The sequence below is a fragment of the Arvicanthis niloticus genome, chromosome 9 (assembly GCF_011762505.2).
Source record: "Arvicanthis niloticus isolate mArvNil1 chromosome 9, mArvNil1.pat.X, whole genome shotgun sequence".
In the NCBI taxonomy this organism is placed as follows: Eukaryota; Metazoa; Chordata; class Mammalia; order Rodentia; family Muridae; genus Arvicanthis; species Arvicanthis niloticus.
Window position 1 is genome coordinate 12063401 of NC_047666.1, and position 24708 is coordinate 12088108.

The 24708-nt window shown below is 44.8% G+C and overlaps 2 protein-coding genes across 3 annotated transcripts in view; one reads left to right on the forward strand and one right to left on the reverse strand.

Moving 5' to 3' along the window:
* Cd8a (CD8 subunit alpha) overlaps nt 1–17716 on the forward strand; it is a 24799-nt gene extending 7083 nt beyond the window's left edge. The window contains exons 2-8 of one of the 2 annotated variants that reach the window (XM_076939898.1): nt 12314–12408; nt 12542–12941; nt 13031–13402; nt 13935–14045; nt 14244–14354; nt 15338–15368; nt 16337–17716. In XM_076939898.1, the coding sequence (XP_076796013.1) occupies nt 12893–12941; nt 13031–13402; nt 13935–14045; nt 14244–14354; nt 15338–15368; nt 16337–16388 (726 nt within the window). In that variant the 5' untranslated portion in view covers nt 12314–12408; nt 12542–12892 and the 3' untranslated portion in view covers nt 16389–17716. Of the gene's footprint in view, nt 1–12313; nt 12942–13030; nt 13403–13934; nt 14046–14243; nt 14355–15337; nt 15369–16336 lie in introns of both variants that reach the window. The other variant, XM_076939899.1, reaches the window with a different exon arrangement.
* Nucleotides 17717–19161: 1445 nt separating this feature from the next.
* The window catches only part of Rmnd5a (required for meiotic nuclear division 5 homolog A), a 50144-nt gene continuing 44597 nt past the window's right edge, over nt 19162–24708 (reverse strand). The window contains exons 9-10 of the mRNA XM_034511494.2: nt 23503–23588; nt 19162–22428 (exon numbers count right to left, since the gene is read on the reverse strand). Of these exons, the coding sequence (XP_034367385.1) occupies nt 23525–23588 (64 nt within the window). The 3' untranslated portion in view covers nt 19162–22428; nt 23503–23524. The remainder of the gene's footprint in view (nt 22429–23502; nt 23589–24708) is intronic.

A 24708-nucleotide genomic window follows, 5' to 3' on the forward strand; every position in this document is an offset into this window, starting at 1 on the left:
GAAATGACTGGGTTTGGACTCGAGGCTCAGTGAGTGTTCTCACCCCATAAGGAACGTATCTCAATACCTTGCCTGGAAACTACAAACATTTATTAAGAAAACTTGCTGAGCAGTGGTGGTACACGTCTTTAATCCAAGCATTTAGGAAGCAGAGGCAGGCAGATCTTTGTGAGTTCAAGGCCAGCCTGGTCTACATAGTGAGTTCCGAGACAGCCAGGGCTACACAGAGAAACCCTGTCTCTAAAAAATCAAAAACAAACAAATAATGAAAAAAGAAAACTTACAGCTTTCTGGGAAATTAACAGCTCCAATAAACAAAATAAAGAAGCACAGACCAGTGAGATACTTAGCAGGCAAAGATGCCTGCTGCCGAGCCTGAAAGAAAAGACAACTGACTCCACAAGCCATCCTCTGACCTTCACGTGCGTGCTCACACATATAAATAAATAAATAAATAAATAAATAAATAAATGGGATGTTTAAAAAAGAAGGTATATATTTGTCCTAATATACAAAATTTCATATGCAATCACTCATGGAAAACTATGCCTGAAGTTATTCACTAAATCAGTCATCAGATTCCTGAAAGCACAGATAGACCTATAACCTCAGACTACAAAGAAACCAAATTATATATGAAAGACAATATGAACAAGAGAGCAGCAAAACCATGGAACTCGACCACTCCGTGGGTAGAAAGATTTGTTGGGGATCAAACTCCCAAGGCTGTTGGGGAGGAAGGCAGAGAGAAGCAAAATGGCAAAAAATGGAGCACACTTTATTCGGCAGTCAACATGGCGGGGCGTTGAGCTGATATGGGCTGTCTGATTGACCCAGAACCAGATGCCCTTGGCAACGGCAGCTGACCTTTGCGGGCAGATTAAGGACGGTTCCTGGTAAATGGGAAGCTGCCTTATGAGATATGCTTTTCTAGTAAAGAGAAAAATGCCCCCATCCTCTGTTTACCAGCCAGAGCCCTGTTTGGGACCAGTGTCACCAGAACCACCCTTTTGGAGCTACTTTGGACCTGAGAGGAGGGAAATCGATCTACTTGGAAATTATAAACTTATTTTTAATGACTCTTAGAACAACCAACATTGAAATTGCAGAATATTTAAAAATCACTGCGCCGTAATAAATAGATAGTGCCCACATGCCCACCTAATTAGGCAAAATTAATGAGATAGCACTCAATTACCTCTGGGAGCTTTAGAAAGACAGTTATAGATACTGGCTAAAAATGAGGCATAAGAATTTTTTTTTAAAGCAGGCTGGAAACTGGAATATTAATCCCCAACACCTTAACTCCTCTCAGATCAGCTCCCACAAGTTTCATGTCTTCTTTTTAGAGTGCATTTTGTGCTAGTTTGGGTATTGCTTTTGCTTGTAGTTGGGTGTTGGGAATTCTACTTCCCCATTTACTCCCCTCTCCAACTCCGTACTGCCAATAAGGATCCAACACAGTCCATGTAGGGCTGATGATGGAACCTTTAGTAAAGACACTGGGTAACTTGGTAAAATACTCATGTTTCCGGAACTTTTATATCTTTCATATATTCCCCTTTACCACTGTGCTACAACACACACACACACACACACACACACACACACACACACACCTCCTTTCCTTTTTCTTTAAAAGGAATTGTGTTGAAGCAGGGCATGGTGGCACACACCTATAATCCCAGCACTTGATCCAGCAAGAGGATCAAGAGTTCAAGGCCAACCTTGGCTACACAGAGTTCAAGGCCAGCCAAGCTATTTTAGATACTACCTCAAAAGATAACGTGTTGGCCTGGATCTTCTCTGAGGTCATTGCCATCTCTACACTCCAGAACAGCTAATCCCCTAACCCATCAGGACACTCAGGTTTCTGCCTTGGTGCTACAATCTGTGCTCTACCTTCAGAGTGCAGCTTCAGACTGCTAGGCCTGTCCCCTGGGGCAGCACTGTCCCCTGAGGCAGCGGTAGGGTAAGTGTTGGGGGCTCTGCTTTGGGGTTTTCTATGAACAGAAAAATGAATTCCTGTGCCATAGGGGAGGGGGGACTGAGGCTCTGCATCAACCGAGGTAAGTATTTTAAACCCTTCCAAGGTTAGCCCAGAGTCAAGCTCCTCGGCCTGGCTGCTGTAATCCTACCTCGTTTCTCCAGCCAGTGGGCTCTGTATTTGTCAGCCAAGATCCCTACCTTCCACCTGGCTAGCTAGGCTCTTACCCTTTCTTAGCTCCACGCTCCAGTCTGCCAAGGCATTGTTTCTTTTGATTCTGTCTCTGGTAGCCAATCGTTTCTCTCACATGGTTTGGAGCCCTCTGGCTGGGCTCCTGTCCACCTAAGAGGAGCTGTGTGCTTCATTATATCATCATGTGTTCTCTTGTGGCTGTAGTCTTTGCTCCTGTGCTCTTCAGCGTAGAAGACCGCCAATCACGTGAGTGATCAGCACAGAATCAGCCAGCTCCATCAACCACATCTCTGCATGCTGTTCTTAAGAAGCTTCGTAGAAGACAGTGGGGGGAGACTCAAGGTAGTGGCTCTGCTTCTAGACCATTTCAGGGACATCCCAAAGGAGCCTGCATTTAAAAAAATGCAGAAGCTAAACTGGGAAACATCGAGTAGAGAGAGTTTCTCAAGAAAGTCTCTCCCTCCACACCACCCAAAGGAGGATGGACCACCGGGACAGAAGGGGAGCAGCCCTGATCTTTCCTCATCTTTATTCTCCTCACTAAGGAGAATTTCTAACTTTTATCTCTAACTTCCTCTCTCTGGGTTTCCCAGAGGAGAAATACTCCATGTGTGGTTCCAGACTGAAGAAGTTAGGCCCATGGGCTCTGGTGGGTAGTGGAAACAAGGTGTGGCTCCCCCAAGTTCCCATCACTGCACCTTCTGTCTTAAGCAGCTCAGCACATGGAACACAGACTGCTCAGATCCCTTCAGAAACTCACTGGGGCTTGGCTCTCTCTCACCAGTAATGAGGTCACAATTTGTAGAACAAGAAAGGGAAACATTTATGGTTGAACTGAGGTTGTTGTCTGCCTCCGTGGCCAGTGCCCAAATGAAGCCTCTTGAATTTAAAAGTACAAAGTTTCCATTGACTTTTAAAAGTTTCAATTTGGAGTAATTTGTTTCAAGACTTACCTCCCATACAACAGAAAGAAGAAAGACTGAAAACAAGGGTCGTGCGCGTGCTGAGGGGGCTGTGCTTTTAAGAAATTTGAATGTGGAAGGTGTATCCATATTCATATATACATCCAGTATAGAAAGGTTCCTCAGCTCCTGTCATCCTGTTGCGACTCCACCAAACAGCGGGCAAAGGATTCAAAGAGGTGATTTGTAGAAGAGGGAGGCTGAGTTGCCAACAGACACGTGGTAATATACTCAGTTTGTACCTTAGCAAACTGGAGAGGTGCAAGTTGAGACTATGAAATATTGACTGTCTAGCTAGCTGCAGCTGCCAACACAACCTGTGGCCACTTGGAAAGAGGGACCAGAAATTAAAGAATGGCCTCTATCAGATTGGCCTGTGGGCATGTCCGTGGGGCATGATCTTGATTGATGGCTGATGTGGGAGGACCCAGCTCGTGGGAGGCAGCACCATCCCCAGGCAGCGGGTGTCTAGGCTGGATCAGAAAATTATCAGAACATGGATGTGGGAGCTAACTTTCAAGCAGTATTCCTCTATGGTTTCTGCTTCAAGTTCCTGTCCCAACTTCCCTCTGGGATTCTGTGACCTGGAAGTGTAAGCCAGATACATTCTTTCCTCTTCAAGTTGCTTTTGGTCAGAGTTTTATCACAGCCGTGAGGGCGTCAGCACACACAGATCTGAAAGACGGAACATTGAGAAGTGTGAGTGTAAACTAATGTCACTGCTTTGGAGAGACTCTTACCTACAGGCACCGGAGGGGAAGGGAAGTTTGGGGTAAGGTGTTCTTTTCCAGGTTGTTATGTGCTTGTCAAGTCATTCACTCATTTTACAACTCAACACTCAGAGAAATACCTTTTATAAAAAACGGTGTATGGTGTTGGAGAGATGAGATGGCCCAGTGGTTAAAAAGTACTGACTGCTCTTCCAGAGGACCCTGGTTCAATTCCCAGCACCCACATGACAGCTCACAACTAACTATAATTCCCGTTCTAGAGGATCTGGCGTCCTCACACAGACATACATGCAGACATGTAAGCAAAACATTAATGCACAAAATAAAAATAAAGAAATCATTTAAGGTGTGTGTGTGTGTGTGTGTGTGTGTGTGTGTGTGCATGCACTCCTGCATGTTCATATGCCCATGAAGAACAGATGTGTCAGATCCCTTAAAGCTTGACTTACAGTTGTAAGCCATGTGATGTGGGCTGGGGGCAACTCAGATGCTCTACAAGAGTCCTGAGTGATCTCTCTAACTAGAAGAAATCTCATCCCCCCTCCCCCGCCAGTTAATATGGAGTTTCATGTAGTCCAGGCTGATCTTGACCTTTCTAGGTAGCCAAGGATAGCCTGAACTTCTGATCTTCCTGCTTCCTTCTCTCCAGTCATGGGATTACAGTCATGTGCTGCTATGCCCAGTTCCTTTGCTGCTAAGGATCACATATGTGTCTCAAACAAGCAACTTAGCTACATCCACAGCCTGAGAAAATGTTATATTTGAACTCTAAGTAACACAAAGATGTTCCTTACAATGTTGATTGTGATAGTAAAAGTCAGAACTGGCCTTAAAGACCTGTCCAAAAAGGAGTAGATGAATGGACGGCAGCAGTTGCTACAGAACCCTGTTGTTTTTGGATTCCCCTTGCCTCAAACTTGAAAGCGTATGCAACCATTTATTCATTAAAAAAAAATTGTGGCAAGATACCCATAAGGTTACTGCCTTCAATCTTTTAAACTTGGATACTTAAGTAGCCAACAATTCACATTGTTACACAGATGGCCACAGCCTTCTCAGAAGCACTTCTCATCTTGCAAAAGTGAAACTCTGCACAGTTGAATAGTAACTCCTCGACACACACCCTGCCTGGCAACTACCACCCTATTTCCCCGCCCCCCCCCCCCACTGTTGTCGATCAGACTGGAGCCATAAGGAGCCCACTCATCTTTTGTGTGTGGCTCATATCACCTAGCAAGATGTCATCCTCAAGGCTCATCCATATTGAAGCACTCTTCTGGAAACCCTCCCTTCTTAACGCTGAACAGTATTGTTTATTTTTACTTTATGTGTATGAGTGTCTTGCCTGAATGTATGTAGGTGCATCACATTCATGCCTGGTGCCCTTGAAGGCCAGAGGAGGACATCAGATTCCTAGAGACTGGAGTAGCAGATGGCTGTGAGCCAGCACACGGGGCTGGGAACCAAACCTTTGCGCTTAACTGCAGAGCCACCCTCCAGCTCCCTGAAGTGTATTTCATTGTGTATATCTTCTGCTTATCTGTTCACCCGTGCTTTGTTACAAGTCACTAGTCTATTGACTTTTGTCATTTTTTTCTTGAAAAATAAGCAAGCACAAAGGTGGTCTATCTTCAAATTTCACTCAGTCTTGTTTACGTATTTATTGCATTGTGCGTGGACATGTGCACACATTTGCCGTACTGCACATGTGGAGGTCTATAGGACAACTTCTAAGAACTGTTTCTCTCCTTCAGTGTGGGGTTCAGGTCAAATTCAGGTCACAGGGCTTTCCAAGGAGGTGCTTTTACACACAGCACATATGTAAATAGCATGTTGTCAATGGACAACTTTAGAGTCCAAGGGATCAAACTCAGGTCGTCAGGCTTGGTAGCAAGCATCTAACAGGCTTAGTCATTTCACCTTCAGCCCCTGAATACATATTTCTTGAAGACCAGGTATGGTGCCCAGTATAAACATGAACCCAATCAGGTGTCTTCTTCAAGGAACCATGGACTGGGTAGGGAGGTCCAGATATGCTCAAAGTCCAGGTGACACAAACAAGGATATCCATGGTCTTTATAGCTTGGAATTGGGAATAGTGGGAAAGCACAATTCCATCAGGAAAACTGCCTCACTGATCTGATGTTTGTTTTATTTTGTCTTGTTTTGTTAAGATGGACTTTTATATAGTCTAGGCTGGCCTTGAACTTGCTAGTAGCTGAGGGTGACTTTGAATTTCTGATTCTCCTGCCTCTACTTTTAATGTGCTAGAATTATGAGTGTGCACCACAATATACTACTTGAGCTGAGTCTTGAGAAGAGTTTGCAAGCAGAGAATAGTACACTCAATGGCGGGGAGGCAGAAGTGTGCAGTCTCCTTTGAGGAATAGATACCAACCCTAGGAGAAGTGAAGAGGTCAAATAGGTCAGAGCAGAGATGGGGCCATGGGATGAGCATTGCAGGGCCTCCTCATAGGCAGCATATAGGACCAGACGACATTCTCAGAGGCTTCCATGGGAAACCCTTTTGGTCACATGTATGGAGCTAGCAGGATGAGATTTTCACTGGAAAAGATAAAAATAAAGGTAAGTTGTTCATTTCAGAAGCCATTACCAAAGCTCAGGCTAGATCTAAAAGCAATCTAGTTAAACTTGGAAGTTCCACGTGGGGGGAAATAAAAATGAAGGAAGCAAGATTGTTTTTTTTATTATGTCTATATTTATCTGCATGTGATGTGTGTATATGTATGTGTGTATGTATGCATGCAAGTATGTATATATGTATGTATGCATACATGTATATGCATAAGAATATGTGGGCATGTATATATGTATGCATACGAATGCACACATGCATTATATGTATGTATACGTATATGCATGCATGTACATATGTGCATATGTATGTATGCATGCATGCATTCATGATATATTTGGGTGTAGTATGATAATTGATCTCAGGATCTCACATGTGCTAAGTGGACACTCTACCCCTGAGATACCTCCTGAGTCCTTGATAGGTATGTTTATTCTTTAGGAATTCATACATGTATACAATGTTATTTTGATGTTGTCACCACCACCATCACCCTCCAACTAACTCCTCCCAGATCTCTTTCTCCTTTTTTAATAGCCCACTGAGTCTAATAAATGCTACCCATATGCACATGGGTGAGGGGCTGTCATCCACTGGAGCATGGCCAACCATCCAGGGACCACAGCTCCCTCTCCTAGTGGCCATCAATTGCCAACAACACCTACACTACTTGTGGTGCCTCAAGCAAGTGCCCCTCCCCCATCATGCTAGCTTGTTGACCAGCTCGATCTTTAGCTCTTGGGTGGGCAACCACAGCTGCTGTGAGTTTATACGATGAACAGAGTTCTCATCTATACATATACACATATACATACATACACACATACAGGATATGTTACCATGGCTTATAGCCCAGTAATGACTGTCCCCTGACAGAAAGGCCAAGGATCTGGCAGTTGTTCAGCCCATGAGGCTGGAGTCTCAGCAGTCCCACTCTGATGTTGGAGTCCCAGGGAGGACCTGGAGAGTGGTGAGTTTTCAGATCATGTTGGAATCCTGAATAAGTAGGTTTTAATACCAGTGAAGGTATGGAATAGATGAACTTGCCAGTGAGAGTGAGGGCAAGCAGGCCAAGAGCAAAAGCTTCCTCCTTCCATGTTCTTCTGTGTGGGCTGTATCCAAAGGTGTGGCCCAGATTAGGATGGATCTTTCACTTCAAGTAATCCAACCAAGACAATCTCTCACAGGTATACCCAGCTACCAGGATTTAGTTAATTTCAGATGTAAAAGGTGGCTGACACTGATGCTCACCAGCCAAAGTACAGAGAATGCTGAGGGTACTGTGGAGTGCCCAGCCATAAATGGGGCCAATACATCACACCCCATCTCCACAAACATCAAGGGTGTCATGGAAGAGGGGAAGGAAAGATTCTAAGAGCCAGGGGTTGCTGAAAGAGTATCTTCTAGATGCAACAGAACCTCTTGACAGGTCTTTGTGACTGAGATCAAATGAGGTCCTGACATCTGCAGAGTTGCCTGTACGATCCCTGAGGGAAGCAGTGGGTGAGTTCAGTGTCATGGTTCCAAGTTGTCTCTGCTGTCTGTGGCACAAGAGCCCGGATGACAAGTGTCTTTCTGTTGTAATTCCCACTTGCATAAGTTAAAATTATTTCATTGTCATGTTTTAAAAACATAAGGATAAAGCTCACCCTAGGGTGCCTTATTTATTTTTCTATTGCTGTGATAAAACATCATGACCAAGGCTACTTATTGAAGGGAACATTAAAGTTCCAGAGGGACAGGAGTTCATCGTCATCATGATGGGAAGTATAGTGATGGGCAGGCAGGCATGACACTGGGGCTCACATCCTGACCCACAAAGAGCAATAGTGAAAGGACACACTGGGAAATCTTTTTTTTTTTTTTTTTTTTTTTTTTTTTTTTTTTGGTTTTTCGAGACAGGGTTTCTCTGTGTAGTCCTGGCTGTCCTGGAACTCACTCTGTAGACCAGGCTAGCCTCAAACTCAGAAATCTGCCTGCCTCTGCCTCCCAAGTGCTGGGATTAAAGGCATGCACCACCACCACCCAGCGGCAGGAAATCTTTTGTAACTTCAAAGCCTTGCCGCAGTGACACACCTTCTCCAACAGAAAACCACACCTCCTAATCCTTCTCAAACAGTTCCAACAGGTGACCAAGTATTCAGACAAATGAGCAGGTGGGATCGTTCTCATTCAGACCAACTCAAAGGGCTACTGCTAGCTATGCTATCATGTCTTATGAAAGAAAGGGCCAGCTATAGTGGTCCATATCTTTAATCTCAACACTGGTGAAACAGAAAGGCAGGCAGATCTCTGAGAATTTGAGTCTAGCCTTGTTTACATAGTGAGGGGGGTCCAGGCAAGCCATGGCTACATAGTGAGAATTTGCCTTTTTTTAAAAAATTTTTTGTTTGTTTTTCGAGACAGGGTTTCTCTGTGTAGTCCTGGCTGTCCTGGAACTCACCCTGTAGACCAGGCTGGCCTCAAACTCAGAAATTCACCTGCATCTGCCCCCAAGTGCTGGGATTAAAGGCGTGTGCCACTACTGCCCGGTGATGAATTTGCTCTTCAGAACCTGGAGGAGACACTTGTGTGACAGAGTACAGCCATTGTGCTTTGTGCCAGCCTTTCTTCCCATTACCCCATGTGAGTATCACAGGATAGGCTGCAGATCAGTTGCTATGATGGGTAGACACAGCCCCAGCCTGCACACCTGGGCTACAGAAAGCAAGCATCTCAGAACACGTGCAGTCACATCAGTTCTGCTGCCTGCTTCAGGGCGGATGTCATTGTGGTTAACATCGAGAACCCACCAGCTTCTGTGAACAGTATTATTGGGGTCACAGAACCTCTTTGGGGGGTTTGACATGTTGCTTTGGCATTCCCCTCACTTCCCATGATACTCTGTACAAAGGGGAATGGTACCCCCATGGCTGAGCTTTCTTAGCTGCAAGACTTGAAGACCCCTACGCTAGCTATAGCTCACTTCACAGAGATTGAAATGGAATAGCCATTTTCACCCCAAATCTATCCATCATCATACTTGGGGACCTGGTTCTGAAGGGGGTCCACATAACTAAAGGTTGACTGTGGCCCTCACCTGAAAAGGCATATTTTTGTGTCTTTCCATGTTCCCCTGACTGTATACTTTGGCCAGCAGGTCCTGTGAACATCCTCCTGTAGGAGGAGCAGTGACCAGGTATAATGGGAAATTGTCATGTAAACCAAGATTTGCTGTGTGGGTGACCTAAACCTACCTGCTTCCTTGTTGTCTTCATTCATGTAACTTAAGAGAAGCACTGTGTCTTTCCATCCAGAAGCACACACACACACACACACACACACACACACACACACACACCATATGCACACAAATATATATACACACTACACACACATATACAGTCTATGTGCATATACATCCATGCATACATACACACTATACTCATACACACACTATACATATGCCTATAGACACACGCGTGCATGTACACTTGCTGGTCATTACAAAGGTTTTCCCTTCTTTAACTCGCTCATCCTCCACTTGAAAGCATTATGTGAGGCCCGAGTGAGACAGTTACAAGGTAAAGTGACTTGCTGACTTGAGTTCAATCCCTGGGACCCACATAGGAGAAGGAGGAAACTGAGCCCCCTAATCTGTCCTCTGACCTGTAGTACTGAGGCACATTAGTGTACACACACACTAAATAAATACATGTATCTTTTGAAAATTGAAAGTATTATGTGCACTTTATGAATTCAGTGATACAACGTATCAGGAATAATGTATCTTTTCATACCACAGCCTTGATGGTACAGTAATTATTAAAATGGGAACCGGCTTAAAGGCCTACTAATAAAACAAAATAAACTAAACAGCTAGGTGAAAGGCATCATGCAAAGAAATGAAGTGGGTCTCCAACTGCTAGTGTGAAAAGGTTTTCTTCTATTATCAAGTAGGAAACTTGAAAATAGATTTTGTAACACTACCCCTGTAACAAATGATTTGAAACGATAAACATCTGTGCCCAGATACCATCTAAGAGATACAGTCACCTGTTACCATGGTTTTACCTGAAGAACTGAGGACAAATGAGGAAAGATGAGACAGAGGACTTTCTCTGTACTTACTCTTGTACTGTCTGGCATTTTAAAATTTACGCTTGTTTATATGTATGCACGTGTGTCTGTGTGGGGTACACAAGTGTGGGGTTGCAGGTGCACATACTCAAGAGTGTGGAGGCCCAAAGTAGATATGTTTCATTGTTCTCCGTGTTATATGCTGAGACAGGTTCTCTCAATGAACCCATGGCTTGATGATTCCGCTAGTCTAACTAGTCAGCTTGCTTCAGGCATCCCTGTCTCTTCCTCCTGGCAATGGGTGCTAAGGATCCGAACTCAGGACTTCATGCTTTCATAGCAAATACTTTACCCACTGAGCAATCTCTCCAGCCCTGTGTGTAACTTTTTTTTTTTTCAGGAATATATTACTCTTGTCATTTAAGAAGCCACTTTAGAAGCCACAATAGGTACTGTGCTGGCCACGAAAGCCTATTGACCTAAGTTCCATCCCCAGAAGCCATACAGAGGTGGAAGAAGAGAACTGACTCCACAGGGCTGTTCTCTGATTTCACACTCACGCTGTGGCATGTATGTTCCCTCCCAGACACATATATCACACACATTCACACCAAATAATAATAATAAAGTACATTAAATTATACTTTAAACAACTCTAAACATAAAATATTAGAGTCAGCATCTGGGTATTCTTAGAGTAGGGAGCATGGAGACCAAGCAGTTTCTAAAAGCTCACCCAATACTTGTTCATAAACGTCAGCCGTTCTGGAGCTTGGTGGCTCAAGCTTGTAATCCTAGCACCCTAAAGAATTAATTTAATTGGATTACCATGAACTCAGGGCCTGCTTGAACTACACTGTAAGTTCCAGGCCAGCCTAGGCTACAGAGCTGAGATCTTGTCATCAAATGTAAACAACAACAACAAAAGGCAAACCTCGTCAGAGGGGTGCAGCTCAGTAAACACAGGTTAGGACGTAACATCAGCAACACACTCCATCCAACGCTTGTTTGTGGAAACTGGACATGGTGGCCATACTCAGCTCTGTGGAGGGTCTGGCAAACAGATTGCCACTGGGCAGAACCCAGATGTGGGGTAGAGAATGCCAGGCAACCTGCCTCCCACTAGAATCAAGCAGTAACGTGTGAGGTGCACCCTGTATGGTATTCTAAGTGGAAAACCCTACTAAGTGCAAGCTGTGGACAATCAAGAGGAAAACACATCCCTGAGACTGGCAGCTTTTAGGATGGTAGTGGGCAAGAAGGAATGAAATCTGTGTGTGCCAGGGACAGAGAAAAGTAAATGCCTGCACCCAAGATTCACCCAGGACACACACATGCATGCAAGCAATAGAGAAAGCCAAAGGCCCAAGTCAGATGGTAGGGGCCCTGGCATTTGCCAGGCAGTGTGCAGCAAGAGCTTAGAAATACAGGCGTAAGTAAGCAACAAGGCAAACGCCTGTCTACGAGGCAGTGGCTGCAGGTGCATGGCAAAGCCAGGGACAGTGGCTTGGGTGGAGCCAGCACCTACCCAAGGCTAGTCCCCAACCAAGTCAGGGACCTGTTTTCATCTAGCTGTGCCAGTCATGGGGTGATACTGTCAGATCCCTGGATAAGAATGATGGTCAAAGTATGTAGCTGCATCATCCAATTGGATTTTGTCAGCAGCTAAGAGTACCATTCAGGATTCCCGTTGAACTGCCCCCTTGCATGTCCCCTGGATGGGAGGTGTAAGACCCTTCTGGTTAATGTCTAGTCTGCTTTGCTGGAATTGAAATTCTCTTTCCAGTCAACCTCCAGACAAGAAGCAAAAGGACACTACTGCCAGCAAAAGAAGTGGAAGGGCAGGAGGGTCTGGAATTCAAGGCCAGCCTCTGCTGTGAAGTAAGTCTGAAGCAAGCTTGGGCTACCCAAGACTGTCTATGAGAAAAAGACAAAGGAGAGTGACACTCCTCTCCCTTCATGTCCTGTCACTCTCATTTTATTAAGATTTGGTCTTTTTCCTTTCGTCTTTTAGCCATTCGTGCAGAAGAACAATTAATTCCCAAGGCCCCTTTCCAAGTGTTTTCTCTTCCCCCAAATCTCAGTTTTCAACTCCCCTCCCCTGCTCTGCAGGGCTGCACTCTCTCTCTGAGTTCCCAGGCCCCTAGAAGGTGATAACTGCGAAAAGAAGGCTAACTATCTTTGGTGGGGACTTTGGGTGACATCATATCCTCAAATAAAAAAAGTCAGCTCTGTCTGCAGCCGGCGAAGGGAGCAGTTTTCTCACCCTCCACGCCCCGCACCCCCCACCTTGCATCTCCCGCCCTGTTCCTGGGCCCCACCCCTAGAGCCCTAGCTTGACCTACGGTGCTGTGGGGAGCATATCATGGCCTCACGGTTGACCTGCTTTCTGTTGCTGAACCTGCTTCTGCTGGGTGAGTTAATAATCCCGGGGAGAGCAGGGGCTGGAGCACATCAAGGGTTCGGGGACTCCCGACTCAGCCTTCTAACCTGGCACCTGCAGATGTCCCTAGGCTCCAGAGTTCCAGACAGTTCCGAATGTCGCCAAAGAAAATGGACGCCAAAGTTGGCCAGAAGGTGGAGCTGACATGCGAAGTGCTTTGGACCACTTCGCAAGGATGCTCTTGGCTCTTCCAGAGCTCCAGCTCCAAACAACCCCAGCCCATCTTCATCGTCTATTTACCTTTATCGAACTCCGGGAAGAAGTGGAACGATAAACTGGATCCGGAATTGTTCTCTGCCAAGAGGGAGGAGAAGACCAAGTGCATCCTCATCCTGAACAAATTCGTCGAGGAAAACCAAGGCTACTATTTCTGCTCAGTCACCAGCAACTCAGTGATGTACTTCAGTCCTCTCGTGCCAGTCTTTGAGAAAGGTTTGGAAGTGGAGGTTCCTTCCCCTGGATTTTAGGGGTCACATCTGAACATGTTTTACACAGATTCCCTCTTCTTAAATCTCTTGGGGTCCCTTGGAGGCTACTTCTACGCTGTTCCCATTTTACAGACCAGAAAACTGAGGCTGAGGTGCTGGGTGGGATTAGAAGTGACTTTTAACCCTCTGGAGTCTGGATGTGTGTGTGTGTGTGTGTGTGTGTGTGTGTGTGTGTGTGTGTGTGTGTGTTTCTGCCCCTGTAGGCTCCAAGATAAGAGTTCTGGTATTGACTCCAGCTTTGGGTTGGTGGAAGGCCGCAGCCGCTTAGCTGCTGGATCTGGTGTAGGCGCATTGGCCCCAAATCACACTTGGCTCCGCATGTGCGAGCAGCGGAGTGGCCCAGCACGATCCAGGGGGCCCTTCTTTCTCTAGTTAAAAGCCAGGAAAAGGCTCCTTCTTGGGTAAAGGCTAAGTGGAAAGAGGCTGGTGCATCCACAACTCCAGCCTGACCCGCAGACACCCTGTTGCTTTTGCAGTGCACTCTACTACTACCAAGCCAGTGTCGCGAGCTCCCACACCGGTGCCCCCTAACGGGACATCTCGGCCCCTGAGACCAGAAGCTTGCCGGCCCGGGGCCGGCAGCTCAGGTTAGGTGGCCTCATGGTCCGCGATTGGGGAACATAGATAGGCGGGGGGGGGGGGGGAGGGGGGGGGAAGGGGGTGTTCCTTGTCAAGAAAAATCCTGGTCTTGGAGGGAGCCTGGACTGGACCGGGAGACGTGCTGGGGGCGGGGTTGGGGGCTGTCCCAGAGGGTTTCTAAATTCCATTCATTCGGATCTCGTTAGTGGAGGAGACGGGATTGGACTTCGCCTGTAGTATTTACATCTGGGCACCCTTGGCCGGACTCTGCGGGCTCCTTCTGCTGTCCCTGGTCGCCACTCTCATCTGCTACCACAGTAAGTCCTGGGAGTCCCGCCTGGAGGAGACGGCTTTGTGCTCCGGGAGGAGTCTGTACCTTGTGCCCACTCCAGACATCCCTTCTGGGAGATTAAGTTTGGAGGTTGCAGGGAGATGCGCGCGCTCCAGCTGACCTGTAGGGCCAGTGCAGCGGGTTCTTTCTTGAAGGCAGGAGACAGGTAGGCCACCCCGCTGTTCTTTCTACCTTCTGGGAACTTTTTTGGAACAGAATCCTATTCCAGGACCCCCAAGAGCAGCTAAATCAGCAGCTAGCACAGCCAGGATAGTTTAAGCACACTAGGGAGGGGGGCTATGTGCCCTGAGATCCCGGCCCATGAAGGCTGAGTCAAAACCATGGCTGGCTTGAGATTTGCCTTTGATCTCACCTCACAAACCATTCATTTCTCTGAGTATACAGGTGATTACACCAGCCAGGTCTACAGATTCCCAGATCCACTCACATCTGCACTCACAACGCCTCTTCCTCCCCAAGAAAGGGTTTCATTTCATGTTGTCTAGGCTAGCTGGAAACTAGTTAGGTAGCCTAGGATAACCTCAAACTTTTGATCTGATCCTTCTGCCTCCCTCCACTTGAGAGTGCTGGGACTACAGGCATAGGCCACCAAACCAAATTTAAAATGTTTTATTTATGTATTTATGCTTTTATTTTGTTGTTGTTTAAGACCCGGTTTCTCTGTGTAGCCCTTGGCTGTCCTGGAACTCGCTTTGTAGACCAGGCTGCCTTCAAATTCACAGAGACCCACTGGCCTCTGCCTCCCAAGTGATGGGGTTAAAGACGTGGGTAACAACAGCCCAGCTAAAATGTTTATTTTTAATTGAAACTTGAGGAAAGAGTAGGTAAAGTAGTGTTCACTCCAAGTCTGAAGAGTTGTGAGCCCCAGAGGTCTGGGGTGGAGGAAGCTATTGAAATGGTATTTGGAGACTGCAAGAGGGCATTCACTCTCCCTTCTTCCTTGTCTAGGGAACCGAAGGCGTGTTTGCAAGTGTCCCAGGTGAGTAAAGTCTCTGAATGGTAGGTCTGCTCACCCTGGGCAGCCGTGGTCCCAGTGGCATTGATGGTGCTTTGGGAATCTTTCCCAGAGAGAGGTTGTGCCAGTGAAGTCCTGGTGGCAGGGGACAAGGAGTCAGCCAGTCCCTGAACAAGGAGAAAGCAGAAAGCTGATGAGGTATTGGAATGCACTCCTAAGAAAAGGAGGGGCCACAGAAGGGCTTAGCGGGAGAGCTGCTGTGCAGATTGTGTTGCCGGGGACGTGCTGAAAGCCAGAAGACAAATGCCTGAGGAGGGCTTTCAGTGTTTTTATGGTTTGTTTCTGCAAGACAATCACTTATTTACTTTTTCTAAATACTCTCATTTTGAAATGTAAAATAGAAAAGCACGTCCTAGCCCTAAAAACCCAGAGCTATGCAAATTAGCTCCCTAGGCAGTCATAGGTCAGAGTCTCAGGCAAAAGGAGCCACTCAGGTCTCTTACCACGTCCTGAAATAGCATCCACTTTTAGTGTGACATCAAGCTCAACACTGTGCTTGGCGAGGTTGCACCTCACACCCTTCTGGATTCTCAGTTTTGGGCCACCAGGATAAGAATCAGGCCATCTGCTGCCTTAAAACAATCAGCTTCTAATCTCACCCTCCTGGGACTCCAGAAGGTTCCAGGGACCCTAACTGGACTCAGATGCTGCTTCAGCTACCTGAGAGTTGTGTGATCAGAGGCAGGGTCTTTAACTTCTCCTGAGCAGTGCCACAGACCCCTCTCTGGGTCCCTTGAGGGCTTAAAGGAAAGGGTGGCTGAGGTAATTCATTCATTAATGCCTAGGGAGCCATCAAAAACTGGCGCGCGCGCGCGCGTGTATGTATGTGTGTGTGTGTGTGTGTGTGTGTGTGTGTGTGTATGTGTGTGTGCTGCTACTACTTTAAAGAGGTTCTTGTCACAGTGATGGTTGGTCTCCTGTGTCTCTTTCAGACCCCTAGTCAGACAAGAAGGCAAGCCCAGACCTTCAGAGAAATTTGTGTAAAATGGCGCTGCCAGGAAGCCACAACTACTACATGACTTCAGAGATCTCTTGCAAGAGACGGGGCCCTCCTTTTTCAGTTTCCTGTTGTCTTATATATTGTCCTCTGTATTGTTTTAGTGGGGGTGGGATGGGGACAGTTCCTTTTTCTTTATGAATTCTCTTTGACACAAAACGTACTTGTATGCGCACAATGGCGTAAAAAGCAGACCATAGCACCAGAGCTAGTTCCAGTTTCAGGGTCATCATATAAGAGAAGCTGAAGATCAGAGCTGGGAACAGCAGGCCCTGTAGACCAGGAGAGAACCCGAGCACTAGCTGGTGCAGGGACCTCGCCCACATCCCCCGAGTCTCTGTTTAGGTATTTGTCTTTAGTGGCATGATGTGCCTCGAACCACAAGGGAGCAAGTGGTATGAACTTGCTGATCTGCTCAGCTCTGGCTGTGAGCATCAGATGTAATCAAATGGAAGACAGGAGGACTGCCTTTAGCACTGCACCTGGACATCAGAGCTTCTTGTAAGGAACTGGGAAATTGCTGGTCGTCAGGTAAATCTGGAAAATAGCCCCCTCTATTACTGAAGACTATAGTAAAAAACCCAATTAATGCTGTTCAAACCACCACTGTGAAATTCCTGTGGAACTATGATTTCTCTCGTCTCTTGTACCACAGAGGGTGAGGTTTGACTGATAGGATTCAAGCATCAGAGCTGTAGGCACAACCTCTCCTGTGCCCTACCCCCAGCTTTGAGCAGGCCTGATAGACCTTGTTTACCACAATAGACCAAATAATAGGACCTAGGTGGAGTTACCCACCTTAGCTGCTTGTACAACCTGCTACAGGAACTTAGAACTTAGACTGCCTGCTGAGCTTGCCTGCTGTGACAAAGAATGGGTTCTCCCTCTCATCTCCGGTTAGGTGGCGCTTTCCCTTTAAATTAGAAGAGCTGAATATTAAACTTTGAGCCTTGATCAGAAACCTTTGTCTTGGCTTCATGCTTCTCTCATCCGTCTCTTTTTTCATTTCTAGCCCCCCTTTCAGGTAAACCCAGTTTGTCCGTGGCCGCAGGCAGCTATGCTCTCCCATTTCTAAACATTAGACTTGGATGTGCTCCTGGGATCACCAGCATGCTTTATAAACAGACTCCTTGGAGAACATTCCTTAGCATCCCCCCTGGAAGGCAGATGTGAGGATGAGGCAGAGTAGATGTGGGGGAAGGGGCTGACTGTCAAAACTGCTGCCCCACATCGAATTTCCTCTCTGAGTAAAAGTAAGCAACAGATACTATGCAATAAAAACCTGAAGGAACTAAGAGTCACCCATGACCGTTAATCTATTGTTATTATTCTATACTTGATTATTTCCTATGCATATAGTGTAAGAAAGACATATATAGCCTGGGTTTTAAAATACAACAGTTTTTATAAGCGGATTTAGTAAATAAACATTTATAATACCATTTAATGGTTAAATAGCATTTCATAGTTTGGTTGTACCCATTTAGTATTGTTTCAAACTTCCCCCTACATTTATACTACTAAACTTTGCACAAATCTCTGGATTTTTTTTGTTTTTGTTGTTGTTCAAGAAAGAGTCTCATGTACAGGCTAGACTTGAGTTCCCCTTGTAGCTGAAAATGACCTTGAATATCTGACCTCTCTGCCATCACCTCTGAGTGCTGGGATTCAGGTGTGATGCTATGCCCTGTTTATGTGGTGCTGCATGTTGCCGTAGGCAATTAACCTCTCGAATATTCCCAGCAGTGGCAGCTCAAGTTCCCCAATACCTGCCCCAATGTTCTGGATTCCCAAATGACACACACACACACACACACACACACACACACACACACACACACACACAGCCTTATATTTATTACAATCAGCTCAATGGTTGGGCCACTCCCAAACTTCCTGACACTCCTGAATTATTATTTCTAAAATCTATATTTCATCTTTGCTACCCTAGATCCAATGTGGGGAGGCGCTTCCCCGGCTCTTACATGATTGGCATGTTCTCTATTCTGCAGCCCTCAAGCCTAGACTAGGAAGACAACAGATTGATGGCCATGCAGCCTACTGTATGCTGAGGGCACTGGAATACTACCCAATAGCCTAGGATGCCTCTAGGGACTTTTTCAGGCTATTTTATAAGAGAAGGTTCTTCCTTGGTAACAGTCTGTCTCTTTAAAAACTAGACAAAATGAACACAAATACACTCTTTTTCTGTATAGATGGCATTAGTTTCTCATGGAGGTCCAGCAGTGCTGAGGTGGCCCCCAACCCCAGCAATCTGTTCCACTCTGGACAGAGCACAGAATGGGCAAAGGGAGAACAAACAGGAAGCACCTCAAGTCTAGAAGGTGCCCAGCCACCTCTTCTCACATTGCTGGTGTTAAGATGTTAATGGAAGATATCACTCCCTTCCGTTCCCTCAGTGCATGCAGACACAGGCAGATGCAGAAAGGGGCTTGCTTTCTCTTCTTACTCTGCTTTCTCCTGTCAGCTGGTAAGTTCACAAACTGGATCCACAAAAACACTTTTTAAATGTGCAAGTCTTTAATTTTAAAAAATACACACAGAAGAAGCCATGTGTTTTACATAGGAATACACACATCAACAAATCATGTCGCATAGTTTTCCAAAACTCTATTTTATCAGTCTGAAATTTATAAATTAAAGATATCAGAGTTAAGTTAAAATGAAATCCCTGAAACTACTGGATATGTTAGACATCCTCCCTCCCCCACCAAATTAAATAAGCAGAGAGTACCAGTCTGATTTGTTAAATAAGGTTTATTGTTATCTTTATTGCCTATAATCTAGAAGATGCAATTTTATTGTGCCTTTGCAAACAGGATACATCTCTTAAAAAAACTGATCAAAAATTTCCATACATATAGCTCTATATGATAGATTACAGTGCAACACTATTCATAATTATAGAAACACCATAGAACCCAGGAGCACGGGGTTAAGCCAAAGGAATACAATCCTGAGCCATCTGAGCAAGATGATCTGATGAATCCTTAGTGAAGGTAAGAAAACACGGCGAAGAGATACATGCACGCTGCAGTCATGAGTGAAGCACGGCCAACAGCGGTCAGCGGTCGCTTGCTAGCTTCGAGGGTTACGATGAATTTCCACACATGCACACTCACTCACAGACCTGTTTCCTTCTGCTTCCCTCCCATACCCAGTACATTCACTCCAGCCCCTTCCCAAAAGAAAAGTTCAGGCACTAAATCCTACAGAAGCCCACCCCTGCCTGGCTGTGAGTAGTTTAAGACTGCTACTGAAAAAGTGTAGGTGTCCACCCATACCATGGAGCGAAGCATGTGCTGTAAGCGAGTCTAGCTGCGTTTGCCTCTTTGGAAGTAAATGAAGCATATGCCTGCTACAGCTTTTAAAATGCCTTAAAAACAAAACTTTCTCTTGCTACATCTTAAAGTAAAATCAACAGTGAAAAATTCACCCCAAAACTAATGGCCTCATCTGCTACTAAAATACATTTGCCACTCTGTTTTTGGTATCTACTCAATTGTAATTCAGTATGAAAAGTTCATGAACCTGTACCTGGCTATGGTAAGCACTACAGTACCACATACAACTGTCAGCTGGTGTGCTTATGAAACACCAAGCCTCGTATGTGATTCTTGCTACGTTTCCTCTGTGTGTTCCCCAAGACTACAGTATTCTAGTGTTACCAAAGATAATGTACAGATAGTTCAATGGTGAAAAGTATTTGGTTTGTCTTCGCCGTATACATCCTGGAGATGAACCAAAACAAACCATGCCTCCATACTTTCCCTGAAGATAACCCGAGTTGGCTGAGAAACAGACAACACAGGCTGTCAGTACACTGTATGAGAGGTTGAGCTGGGAAACCAGAGGGCTAGTGTAGTCTATCAGCAGCTTATACAGTGCAGATAAACAAGAGCTCTTGGCTTTTGATAGCCACTGTCCCAAAGGCTGACAGCACTGAGGTGGAAACATAGCATAAACATAGGAATCCAAGCTGCACAGCCTGTGGGATTGGCGACCTAGAGAAGAAGATTGGGGGGATCCTGATCCCCTCATGATTTGGTGTGGGTTTAATGTCTTCCTACACATTAGCTGCTGTGGAAAAAGTAAAACGAAAAATTTCTTAATAACTTTCTTATTTTCAATCAAATGCTCACACACTCATAAAATACACACTCTATGAATGAGGTGGCTCTTTTTCTTCAAAAATTTAAAAATAAAGAGGCACCAATACCCGTTCATTTATGTATTAAAAGTCTCATATAATCATCAATAAAACAGAAATGGCATCTGTGATGATCACACAAAAGAGAAAAAGATCAATGACAACCTTAGCCACTGTGGAGAGGCTCTGGCTACATCAGAATCTAAAGGTTTTCTTGGTCTAGCAGAGTCCTAAGGCAGCCTTGTCCACAACCAGAAAAGGAACAGCTCTCAAAGAAGCCACAGTACAGCTGTTTCCAATGCCTGTCATCTGTGTGACTGATAGTCTTCCTCTAGCATTACCTTCTCTAATAAGGCTCAAAGAGACAGATGGCATCCTCCTGCATGCTAGCATGAGCATGACATCAGTGATGGCATGGTTCTAGAGTACAAGGATCCCAATATTATATTTCAGCATCTTTGGTCAAGGTCTGTCTTCTTTGAATCCACTTCTGCTACAGTCAGTCTCTCACAGATAAAGTACACACATTTAAAGAAGAGCCTAAGACCTCATTTCCAGGGTAAATTTTAAGATCAAGTTTCAGTTCTGGGCCCTTGTCCTGCCTGCCCACTGGGACTACAGGACCTCACAGAGGAAGCTGTAAGGTCAAATACTTGTTAAAGCTCATTCTTTTTAAAGTTTCACGAGCTTCACAAGAGACTGTCAAAGAGATGCCCAGTGCCAAGAGGATCAGGCAGAGCCTTCATCCTTAAAATGGCCTGAGCCAACTGTGAAGGGTCTTGCTTCCAAAAGTATTTTCCACCAACCTCAAGAGAATGTCTGTATTACATAAACTTTATATGACATTTAAATGTCATGTAGATGCTTGAAGTGGGAAGGTAAGAATAAGTTATAACCTAAAAACTAAATTTGACTTAGGAATAACAAAGTTAAAAAAAAAAAAAAAGCCTGACACTCTAGAATTTAATTCAAAGGGGAAAAAAAAATCCATAGTAAACAAGTTTACACCTTCCCTCCCTCCACAGGATACTGCCTGGCACTGTGCCTTCCTCCTGCAGGCTAGAGACACCTCCCCTCCCTCCACAGGACACAGGATACTGCCTGGCACTGTGCCTTTCTCCTGCAGGCTAGAGACACCTCTGTTCTTTCCCTGCTTCATGGGGCATGAGGGACTTTACAGAGTATCCTGACAGTGAAGCACAAGTCATTGTGAGGCAGGCTAGAGTATGAACAAAGCATGCACTCTGAGCTGGACCAATCTTGACCCAGGTAACCTACACAGTACACAGTGGCCATCACCATGAAACTGACCATGTGGTCATTTCTTGAGTTTTCCTGCAATATCATTCTTTCCCTTCACAAGCAAATACCAACTCTCCTAGGTAAACATTTCAGGAGAGACCATCCAGGCTAGTCCACAGACCATCGACTGTGAATGCTGGCAATTTCTAATTAACTTAGCACCAAAGCTGTCATCCCAGCCCCTTAAACTGAGTCCATCCTTAGTTTAAAGTAAGAAGAGTCACGTTTCTTGTTGCTTCTGTGTTTATGGTTCCTCATTTTCTCATGACAGTTTTCTCATTTTGATGCTCAGATCTACATCAGATGAAATAAAGTTGTAAGATATTTGGTGATTTCCACACAGCACTCTTCTTAAGATGAAGTATTTCATGGGTTTAAGTCAGAATTATGTCCACAGAAGTCTTTTCCATGTAGTTAGTTCCTCATACAAAGAATAACTCTTACACATGGCTCTTTCTGGGCAGTGCATTATATGAAGAGACCTCACAAAAGAAAATACCATTATCTGTAGCCATTTGATTAATATACAGGTTCACAGTCAATGAGATGAGACACTGCAGAAGAGAGGCATGAACAATATACTCATTAAACTCAACACAGCAGTAAATGAGGTCCACAACACAGAAAGTCGCTAGCGTCTACCCTTGAGGACTTGAAGTGATGAGACTGGCAACTGCATTTAGAATGAAACATGCTTCTTCCCTTCCACATACACAATGTTTGATGCTGGTGCACATAATTACATACACATGCATAACACTGCGTATCTGTGATGTAACTAATGTGGTACTCAGCCAAGTCTTAAAGGCAGATTTCAAAGGACAATGTACTACGACTGTGAAACCATATATCAAATTAGTAACATCCTAACTTCAGAATACCATTTATTAAAAAGCACCTCTTGGTAATAAAAGCAAAACAAACAAATAAACAACAACAACAACAAACCCCCCAAAATATCCATTTCGTTCTCATATCAGCCTGCGAAATTCGTGATGGGATTTTAAACAGGCAGCCTGCTGGGCTATAGACAGAACTCAGAACTCAAATGCAGGTGTGCTGACTCTGAAGCAAGAGCTGGAGCAGAGCAAGACATCAAAAAGCTATGCAAATTTGAAATTTACCACAGCTTTCTTCCTTAGGCCAAAAAAGAAAAACAAAACAACATCAAAAAAAGCAAATTCATTTTATAACCACAATTCAATTTGTCAAACTCCTATGAAGACTTTTCATTTAATTATGTCTACATAAGAAGAAGGTTCTTCCACAAACACTCTCAAGCTTACAATTATCAAGAAAATGTCAGAACTTGTAAAAGCAGGAGGAATATTAAACACATGTCAGGAAGGTCAACTTCTGTTTCTGCTTTTAAGTAAAAAAATCACCATATAGTAAGTACAAAAACCTGCACTGAATGACAACTGCTGGTGTGTTTACTTGATCAGAAACGAAGACCAAGAGTGAATAGAGCCCTGTGTAATACCCATCTGGAGCACTCCCTCTGTGCACATGAGCGAGTTGGCAGCTTCTGGAGCATAACTTATGAACGGGCAGTCCTTGGATTGGATAGCTGCAGTCAATGGAACACTCTTGTCTCTCGAATGTACCCATAATTCAGTTTCACTTACAAATTGCAAACAAACTCATTCTTCAGAAAAATATCTGCTTGGCATCTCCCGGACTCTGTTCCATTGGGCAATATGGACATTTTAATCTAAATATAAGATAGAAAAGATTGAGACAAAGAATAGTATCAGCAATGAACCCAGATATAGAGTACATTTTAACACCTGTATTCACACCTACAATATGTGCAAAAGCACAGCTTATGTGTTTATTTTGCCTGGAGGATTAACTATGCTTTACATAGAACTGTCAGCCAAGCTTTGAAGGGTTACAGAAAACAACACCTAAGTCAGATCTTATCCTGAAAGCCTCTTTGATATTTAGTAATTGGTGAAAACTGTTTTGCAAGTAAAATAGCCAATTTTTTGAAAACTGATTCCTGAGTTTAATAAGTACTCTAGTCCCCGCCCACTGATGTTTATATTGCACCTGTCCCTATATGAATTTCCTATGTGTGGCTGTATAATCTATTCTAGGAGAGCAAATCTATTGTGAGCTACTAGCCTGTATCAACAACAGCCCACATGCCTTTCAGTGGCAAAGAACGCTGGTTCATTGTGACCAATGATCTGTACTGCCAGGGTTTCTGAGGTCTGGGACCGGTATAAACACTTTCTTTAGCAACAGACCTCCCAGGAAAGGGTCTTCCCACAATGGCGCCAGAACCAACATCAGTGAAAACTACCCTAACTGTCTAAGCTAGAATGCCTTTGAGATCTGTTTTGTTTTAAATTGGGCTCACTGTCTGTAAAAATTACAAATGTCTATGCACTCTGAACCATAATTACACTGGTAGCAACTGTCACATACGGACAACACTCTCTGCACTGTATTCAACAAGAGGAAACTGGCTAAATAATCACATTTCCACACTACAGAGTAGTCTACGCTGGTGGGGAGGGCAGCAAAAGTAGGTTAAGACAATCACATGTAGCTCAAGATGACCCCTCTAACTTGCTATATAGTTGGGATGATCTTGAATTCTGGGTTCTCCTACCTCCACCACTCACGTGCTGGGATTATAAGCATGCCCCACTGTGTAACTTTAACAACAACAATCACAAAGGGCTCTTTTGTAGCCTATAAAAATAGCTCCGCAATACAGCCCTAAGTGAGAGAAGTGGAACACAGAAGACTACTCTTAAAGCCTTGGAGGGAGGCCACACAAGGATTAGAGAACATTTACAAGTCTAATTACAAAATCCTTG